This window comes from Chiloscyllium plagiosum, chromosome 31 (genome assembly GCF_004010195.1).
Source record: "Chiloscyllium plagiosum isolate BGI_BamShark_2017 chromosome 31, ASM401019v2, whole genome shotgun sequence".
Taxonomy (NCBI): Eukaryota; Metazoa; Chordata; class Chondrichthyes; order Orectolobiformes; family Hemiscylliidae; genus Chiloscyllium; species Chiloscyllium plagiosum.
Window position 1 is genome coordinate 43,216,436 of NC_057740.1, and position 9,019 is coordinate 43,225,454.

The 9,019-nt window shown below is 44.5% G+C and overlaps 1 protein-coding gene across 2 annotated transcripts; it reads left to right on the forward strand.

The window, feature by feature from the left end:
• The first annotated feature begins 3,357 nt into the window (after positions 1–3,357).
• LOC122565506 (protein S100-A1-like) lies at positions 3,358–8,498 on the forward strand. 2 transcript variants are annotated; one of them, XM_043721547.1, is made up of 3 exons: positions 3,358–3,508; positions 3,963–4,114; positions 8,185–8,498. In XM_043721547.1, the coding sequence occupies exons 2-3, from the start codon at positions 3,974–3,976 to the stop codon at positions 8,365–8,367; spliced, it is 324 nt and encodes a 107-aa protein (XP_043577482.1). In that variant the 5' UTR covers positions 3,358–3,508; positions 3,963–3,973; the 3' UTR covers positions 8,368–8,498. The 2 variants fall into 2 exon arrangements, with proteins under 2 accessions (XP_043577482.1, XP_043577483.1); XM_043721548.1 differs by having other exon boundaries at positions 3,369–3,508; positions 3,960–4,114.
• The last annotated feature ends 521 nt before the right edge of the window (positions 8,499–9,019 follow it).

Below are 9,019 nucleotides of genomic sequence, written 5' to 3' on the forward strand. Positions count from 1 at the left end.
GCAAGAGAAGGAATTGCAGGGGCCCTGGTTGAGATTCTTGCATCATCGTTGGTCATGGATGAGGTCCCAGAAGACTGGAAGGTAGCAAATGTTGTGCCCTTATTCAAGAACGGCTGCAAAGAAAGCTTGGGAACTATAGACCAGTAAACCCAACATCTGTGATGGGTAAATTACTTGAGAAGATGCTGAGAGATAGGAGATACATGCATTTGGAAAGATAGGGTTTGATTAGGAGCAGTCAGTAAGGCTTTGTGTGTGGGAGATCATGCCTCATAAATTTGGTAGAGTTCTTTGATGAAGTGACTAGGAAGATTGATGAGGGCAAGGTGGTAGACATAGTCTATATGGATTTCAGTAAGGCCTTTGATAAGGTTCCACATGGTAGGCTGCTCTGGAAGGTGAGATCCCATGGAATCCAGGGGAAGCTGGTAAATTTGATACAAAATTGGCTTGATGTTAGGAAGTAGAGGGTAATAGTGGAAGGATGTTTGTTGGACTGGAGGCCTGTGACTAGTGGAGTGCCTCAGGGGTCGGTGCTGGGCCCATTACTGTTTATTATCTATATCAATGATTTGGATGAGAATGTACAAGGCAGGATTAGTAAGTTTGCTGATAACACTAAAATAGGAGGCATTGTGAACAGTGAGGAAGGTTTCAGAAATTGCAGCAGGACCTTGATCAGCTGGGGGAGTGGGCCAAGAAATGACAAATGGAGTTTAATATAGATAAGTGTGAGGTCTTGCATTTTGGTAAGTCAAATCAAGGCAGGAATTTCCTGGTGAATGGTAGGGCCTTAAGGATGTAGTGAAACAGAGGGACCTTGGAGTTCAGGTTCACAGTTTTCTGAAAGTGGAGTCACAGGTTGACAGGGCAGTGAAGAAGGTGATCAGCTGGGGGAGTGGGCCAAGAAATGACAAATGGAGTTTAATATAGATAAGTGTGAGGTCTTGCATTTTGGTAAGTCAAATCAAGGTAGGAATTTCCTGGTGAATGGTAGGACCTTAAGGATGTAGTGAAACAGAGGGACCTTGGAGTTCAGGTTCACAGTTTTCTGAAAGTGGAGCCACAGGTTGACAGGGCAGTGAAGAAGGCTTTTCGCCTACTGGCCTTCATCAGTCAGGGCATTGAGTATAGAAGTTGGGAAGTTATATTGCAGTTATACAGGACATTGGTGAGGCCGAACTTGGAATATTGTGTTCGGGAAAAGCACAGTAGGTCAGGCAGCATCCAAAGAGCTGGAGAGTCAATATTTTGAGCATAAGCCATTCATCAGGAATCCTGATGACTCCTGATGAAGGGTTTATGCTCAAAACATTGATTCACCTGCTCCTCGGATGCTGCCTGACCTGCTGTGCTTTTCCAGCTAAAAACAATGACTGTAGATGCTGGATTAGTGTGGTGTTGGAAAAGCACAGCAGTTCAGGCAGCATCCGAGGAGCAGGAAAATCGACAAAAATCCTTCATCAGGAATACAGACAGAGTGCCTGAAGGGTGGAGAGATAAATGAGAGGGGGGTGGGGGTGGGGAGAAAGTAGCCTGCCCAATGTATGCCCACTATCCCAGGGCAGGACCTCACCTGCAGTTACTGAAGGTTTGCTGTGATTTTTAATGTTTCTACAAGAACTCAGATAAAGTGTAGCTACTTGAGCCTCAGCTATATTGCTGGCTGGGCTGTGCACAGTCAGTTTCCAGCATTCTGCCAAACCCCTGACCGATAACTTGTTTGTTGGGTGAACAGCACCGAAAGCAGCTGGACAGGAAGAGGATTGTTCAGATCCTGCCAGTGGATTGTGATGTTTTTGCACTGTGGGTGTGTTTCGTGGGGGTTCAGAAAGTTTTCACTCTCTGTAGGTTTGGTTGTCAGAGTAACTGAGAACAGACACTGTGTTTATTCACTGCCACACCCTGTAAGAAAATGAGTCAGGATCAGGATCTCTTGCACTATCTCAGCAATTTCCCCGCTCAAAACCAATGTCAATGTTGAGAGTGCAACATTGCTTTTTCTAAAAAGTAATCATTGATTTAACTTGGTGTTTAACCTTCTTCCCCTGTAAAAAAAAAACAACTTAGTGTTAGCACGCCATTTTAATTCTGCATTAATGTTAGCACGCCACCTTAATTCTGCATTTGTTGAAACTTGCCAACTTGGACAGGGGCCCTGTGCTGGAATCTCTGACTCACTCCCCTTTAGACAGAATGTTCCATTTTTTTGAGGAGAAGCAGATTTTCAGCAACTCAAAGCAACTTCATCAAACTCTTTACAATAAAATCCCGAAATTTGGACTTAAACAGGCCACTAACTCCATTTGTTCATCTCTGGAGGCTTGAGCACGAATCTTATCAAATCTGTATGAAAATCTCACAGTGACAATGTTAATCCCATTCCTGGGGGGAATATGGAACCATTGTGTCCAATTTAATTAAGCCTTTGACTGTAACTGAGAAATGACTGGAATGGAACTGAGGCAGGGAGAGACCTTGTCCGAGGACTTTGTGACTAACCACTTGTCCTGGGTGTGTTTAATGAGGGACAATGTAGAAAGAGCTTTACGCTGTATGTACACTCTGTGGTCCCTGTCCTGGGAAGGTTTGATGGAGGGACAGTGTAGAGAGAGCTTTACTTCGTATCTAAACCCATGCTGTCCCTGTACTGGGAGTATTTGATGGGGGGACAGTGTAGAAGGTCCTTTACTCTGTATCTAAACCTGTGCTGTCTCTGTCCTAGGAGTATTTGATGGGACAATGTAGAGAGAGCTTTACTTTGTATCTAACCCCGTGTTGGCCCTGTCTTGGGAGAATTTGCTTGGTGAACAGTGTAGAAGCAGCTTTGCTCTGTATCCAATCCTATGCTGTCCCTGTTCCTGGGAGTGTTTAATGGGGACAGTGTAGAGCTAGCTTTACTCTGTATCTAACCACACTATATGTATGAGGCTGTCATTTAGCCATGAGCTGGGAGTGAAGTTGTACTATGTACAAATCTTTGGCACTAACCGTCCACAGTCAGTGATGCAATGAAACTGACCTGACAGGGAATTGGCATATTATATTGATTGCACAATTTGAATTTGGGATTTTCAGGCAGTTTGAGTAATGGGGCTGTGTCCTTGCTGATTTCCCCTGTGTGTGAATGTTCATCCATCAATCATAGCTTCATTTTTGTCTTTGTCTTGTTAAGAAAATGTTGATAAGAAGATTTGTGCTTCTGTCGATCTGTTGCTTCCAAATGGGTTGGACAGATTTTGCTTTTTTTTGCAGGAAAAGTTGGAGATTAAACTCTGCAAATTCTTTCTGCCATGAGTCAGGTTTAGGGAGGGCAGAGCCAGTGAGCAGCCTCCTGTCTGAGTGACAAAGCAGATTGGGCTGGGCTCCCTATAAACCCAGCAACTGCTGCACATCTGTGTAAGAAACTGGAAAGCTAGCAGCTCTGAGCCGGGTTCCGTGCGGATATTACTCTTTCAGAAGGCAATTTCACCCCAGATTCGATATTGGCCTGAGATCTGTCGCTGAAGTTTGTTCATTTTCTTTGCCCGTTATTGGAGATCCTGCCCTGGGGTTTGACTCGGAATTGCGGGGAGAAAAATGGGGGTTTATTATGGGCTGTTGGGGTTTGTTTCTGAGTTGGGGGGCTATTATGGGATGTGGGAATTGCACACGCTTGGTCAAAGTTTCGGGAGTTTATGTTAGTTTTCGTTAAAGTTCAATGTGACTGAAATCACGGGCTGGAAATGTACTCTTTCCCCCCCAATATAGGGGCAGTCTGACCAGCTCCGAGATTGGGAGGAGGGAGGGAGGGGTGAAGTTTAACCAGCTCCAGGTTTTTGGGGGTGGGGTGGAATTTGACTAGCGCCGGGTTTGGGGTGGAATTTGGGCTTTTGCCTGAAACGTCGATTTCGAAGCTCCTCGGATGCTGCCTGAATTGCTGTGCTCTTCCTTGCTAACCCCAGTCTCTCTGCCTCCAGCAGCATCCTTCATCATGACGCTTCCAAGTAAAACCGAGGTGGCCATGCAGAACCTGATAGAAGTTTTCCATCATTATGCCAAAAATGAGAAACACACCCTGAACAAACTCCAGATGAAAGAGTTCATGGATGCAGAGCTCAGTGGGCTGTGTAAGGTAGGCACACTGAAACTTCATCCCTATTCCCAGCTGCACCCCTCACCCCTGCCACAGTCCCAATCCTACCAAGCATCTAACCTATCCTAACCTCACACCAACATCGACAAAACCGTAACGCTTTTATCTGCTCACACCCTCATCCTGGCCCACCCACACCCCTTGCCCCAACACACACAGTCAGTGTGAACAAGCTGAACTGCAGGCTGCCTCTGATGATTCAGAATGCTCTATTTGTTCAGACAGCAAATTCTCAATGATCTCATCATTTTTAGAAAGGAAAGCTCCCAAACAGACCATTGGGTGATTGTTTAACATATTCCTGCCCTCCAGATCCAGATCAATCCTCCCTGTGTTTGCTCCTCCTGAATTACACAGAACATTAATCGCAATTCGCTTTTTAAAAAAACCATCAGCAATAATTCCATGGTCACCACCCCAAGACTAGTTTTATACTTTAGATTTATTAACTGTAATCCAAAATCTCCCAGCTGACCCTGTGGGATTTGAACCTGCCTTTGTGGAGTAGTAACGGATTACAACCTCACCACTATCTCCCTTCTGCTATTCTGTTATTGCTGGTCTTTAAGGAGTCCTTTGAAGGATGAAAGGTGACATTGAGACATTTTGGGCTGGAGTTGCAGCAGTTAGGCTGCAGCTGGCTTCAGGTTTGACTGCCAATGACCTAGCAATTTAAAAATGACTGATGTCGCAGGGGCTTTGGAAGGATATAGGGCTGGAAGAAATGACAAGGGTGGTTAGAATGATGGGTTTGAAAGAAACAGATGGTCTGGGAACCAGTGTCAGTCAGTGCACGGTCAGGGTTAAACAGCACTTGGTGTCAATCAAGACATGTGGGAAGCAGAGGTTTGGATGTCATGCAGATTACAGAACTTGAATGTGGCAATAGGCCAGGCATATGTTGGAGTAAACGAGTCCAGAGGTAACAGGTTTCAGCAGTAGAGTAACCAACGGGTGAGGCGAGGTGATGTGATGGAGGTGGAAACAATTGAGATGTGCAGGGCTTGTGATCAGTAATCTGTCTCAGTATTAAATATTAAGGTTCTGTGTCTGACAATTGCCAATGGGGTTGGAGTTTGTGACAGGGCTGAAGACAATAACTTCGCTGGCCTTAACATCCTGTCCTGGTTGTCGGACAAGCAGACTTATAAAATAATGAACAAAGGCAGATTGAGGTTGTGGTGAGAAAGAGGTTCTGGGTATTGGACTTGTGGAAACTAACATTGTACTTTTAGATGATGTTGTTGAGAGGTAGAGTGTGGCTAAAAAATGAGGCCAAGGGTAGATTAGATTCCCTACAGAATGGAAACAGGCCCTTTGGCCTAACAAGTCCACACCAACCCTCCGACGTGCAACCCACCCAGACCCATTCCCCCACCCTATATTTACCCCTGTCTAATGCACCTAACATTAAGGGCAATTTAGCAATGACCAATTATGACCAATTCACCTGACCTGCACATCTTTGGATTGTGGGAAGAAATCGGAGCACCCAGAGGAAACACACACAGATAAAGGGAGAATGTCTGTGTGGATTTTGCGCATTCACCCAAGGTGGGAATCAAACCGAGGTCCCTGATGCTGTAATGTAGCAGTGCCAACCACTAAGCCGCTGTGCCACCCCCTGGGGGATACCAGAATATCTGTATCATTCCCAAGGGTGAATAATGGTATGGTTCTGTGTTGAGGTTGTATGGGCAGAATGACCATTTAGTTAAATTAACTGTATCCTGGAAATAGTCACATCTGCATTTTGGGACTGACTCCAGCGCCAAGTGCAGGAATAGGTAGTAATTTGGGTCCAACTGGCAAATCAGTGTGCATGTACAGAGCAGGCATTTCACAAGCAGTTCGATCTGTGGTAGAAGAAATAATATTCAAAAGGTTTGGGAATGTTTAGAATGAGGGTGTGGTTTCTAGGAAAGAAGCCAAGACTGAACAATGAGAAACTGAGTAGTAGTTCAATCAGGCCAATCCGAACAAATCCACAGCAGCACAGTGAGATGCTTCGTATCTAGACTTGCCTGACTCCATTCCAGCAGTGTGTTGCACACAAGCTCAGGCAGACAGACAAAACCTCTCAGCACTTTGGGTCCTGGGGGGGGTGGGGCGCTGGTTGGTTTTAATGTCCTGACCAGCGTAGACTGTGACGAATTAAGATGCAACAGTTTGCACCTCCTATGATCCTCTGCTCCCAGTATCCAATTTAACCCCGTCCTTTGTGAGGTCGGGCTGTGGAGAAAAATGCTCAAGGATAGAGCCTCTGTGGAATCATGAAACTGTTATGTCATGGAATGGGTCCATTCAGCCCATGATATCAGTGCTGGCTCTCTGTTCATCCTGTCCTGCTTCCTTTCCCTGTATCTTTGCAATTTAGATTAGATTACTTACAGCGTGGAATCAGGCCCTTTGGCCCAACAAGTCCACACCGACCCTCCGAAGAGCAACCCACCCAGACCCATTCCCCTACATTTACCACTTCACCTGACACTACGGGCAATTTAACATGGCCAATTCACCTAACCTGCACATTTTTGGTCTGTGGGAGGAAACTGGAGCACCCGGAGGAAACCCACGCAGACACGGGAAGAATGTGCAAATTCCACACAGACAGTTGCCTGAGGCGGGAATTGAACTTGGGTCTCTGGCGCTGTGAGGTAGCAGTGCTAACCACTGACACCGTGCTGCCCACATTGTTTTTCTTCAGTGTTGAACGATCCCATCTTCACCCACTTCAGGCAGTGCCTTCCTGATCCCACCCATTCATGTTGTCATTGCTTTTCTGTTTGCCAATTACCTTAAATCAATATCCTCTCTCTTTCTTTTTCAACTTTTACACCAATAAGAATATTTTGTCCCTAACCATTCTGTCCAGAACCTGCATGGTTTTGAAAACCTCAATCACATCTACCTTTCTTCTCCATGGAAAACAGTCCCAACTTATTTAATCTATCCACTTAGCTGAAGTCTCTTATTCCCTGAAACCATTCTTGTATTTCTTTTCTGCATCTTCTCACATCCCTCCTAAGTCCAGTGTCTGGCAAGACATAGTACTCCATACACATTTCACAGAACTGCCCCTGTACAGTATGCCTCTGTAAAGTCCAGGTTACTGTCTGTTTCACTAACTGTGCTAAACAGTCAGGACACACTGTTCCTACACCCCTATAGAGTTAAATATCTTATGTGGTTTCTCTTTCCATTGAACGTAAAAATAAGGATGTCACACTTCAGTTGCACAGGGTATTGTCCTAATTTAAGGAAGAAAGTAAATACATTGAAGGCAGTCCACTGGATTGATACCTGAAATGAGTGGGCTGTCTTAGGAGGACAGGTTGGGCAGACTGGGCTTGTTCCCCTGGAGTTTGGAAGAGTGGGGGTGACCTGATTAAACTGTGTAAGATCCTGAATCATCTTGACAAAGTTGACATGGAAAGACTGTTTCCTTTTGTAGGTCATACTCGACTCTGGGTACTGTATCAAAAGTACACGTCACTTTTTTAAGACACAGTCATACAGTTGACAGTGTGGTGCTGGAAAAGCACAGCAGGTTCAACAGCATCTGAGGGCAGGAGAATTAATGTTTCGGACGTAAGCCCTTCCTGATGAAGGCCGTATTGCCGAAACATCGATTCTCCTGCTCCTCTGATGCTGCCTGACCTGCTGTGCTTTTCCAGCACCACACTCTCAATCCGATCTCCAGCATCTGCAGTCCTCACTTTCTCCTTCAGACTCAAACAGTCATTCAGTACAGAAACAGATCCTTCTATCCAACTTGGTCATGAGGAATTATATTCTCTTAAAACTTTGGAATTCTGTGCCCAGGATGGGTGAAGGCTGAAGTAGATAGGTTCTCATTAGGTAGGGGAGTCAGGGAATGTGGAATTTGAAACACAAAACAGATCAGCTGTGATCTCATTGAATTGCAGGGCAGCTATAAAGTGCTGAATGGATTCTTTCTGCTCCTATGTTGAATGTTCATTCTTTCCACTAAATCGGAATAAATTTCCACCTCCTTATATTTTTGCTTTTCTTCCATCTCTTGGCAGAATCAGAAGAACGTTGAATCTTTTGACAGAATGATGAAAGATCTAGATTTTGACGGTGATGGGCAACTGAATTTTGAAGAGTTTGTGTCGTTCGTTGCTGGTGTGATGTTTTCCTGTAATGAAATTTATGTCAAAAGAAGGGAGCACCAAGCAAAAGGAGGAGCCTGCCAGGTCACAAAATGAACAGTGACTGGTTACTAAACCATGTGACAATATGTGAGAACGATCAGCTTACAATCCAAGCAGCATCCTTGCTTGCTTCTCATCTTTTTGTAAAATACAAATTAATGAAATAAAAATGGTTCAACCAACCATTTTAAATGTCACGTCCTTTTTAAATCTTTCTTCTCTCACCTTAAAAACATGCTACCTAGTTTTGAACTCCTCAACCTTAGAGAAAAGACCATTGCTATTCACCTTATCGATACCCCTTATGATGTTATAAACCTCTATAAGGTCACCCCTTAACCTCCTACTCTAAAGTGAAGAATCACAATCTATTTTTATAGTTCAAGCTCTCTATTCCTGCTACATCCTGGTAAATCTTTTCTAAACCCAATTTAAGTTGCTGATGATACAGACTAACGTCTGGGTGAAAGACTTTTACAAAAAAAACTCCTGACCTTTCACTTTAAAATTATGCCCCCTTGTTATTGACCGTTCAACTAAGGGGAACAGTCACTTCCTTTCCAAAAGCAGCTGCTTTCCTGATGTATGAGCCTTGGTGATTTGTTGTGGTACATCTTATAGAGGTACACTGTTGCCATGATAACTGATGGGGAAGGCCGTGAGTGCCCAAGATGGTGTTTGGAGTCCAATCAAGCAATCTGCTTTG

What these genes read in the sequence shown, in the direction of transcription:
- LOC122565506 (XM_043721547.1), top strand. Translation starts at nt 3,974, where the DNA reads ATGACGCTTCCAAGTAAAACCGAGGTGGCCATGCAGAACCTGATAGAA. An exon ending in AGCTCAGTGGGCTGTGTAAG is followed by an intron (nt 4,115 to 8,184) that starts GTAGGCACACTG and finishes ATCTCTTGGCAG; the next exon opens with AATCAGAAGAACGTTGAATC.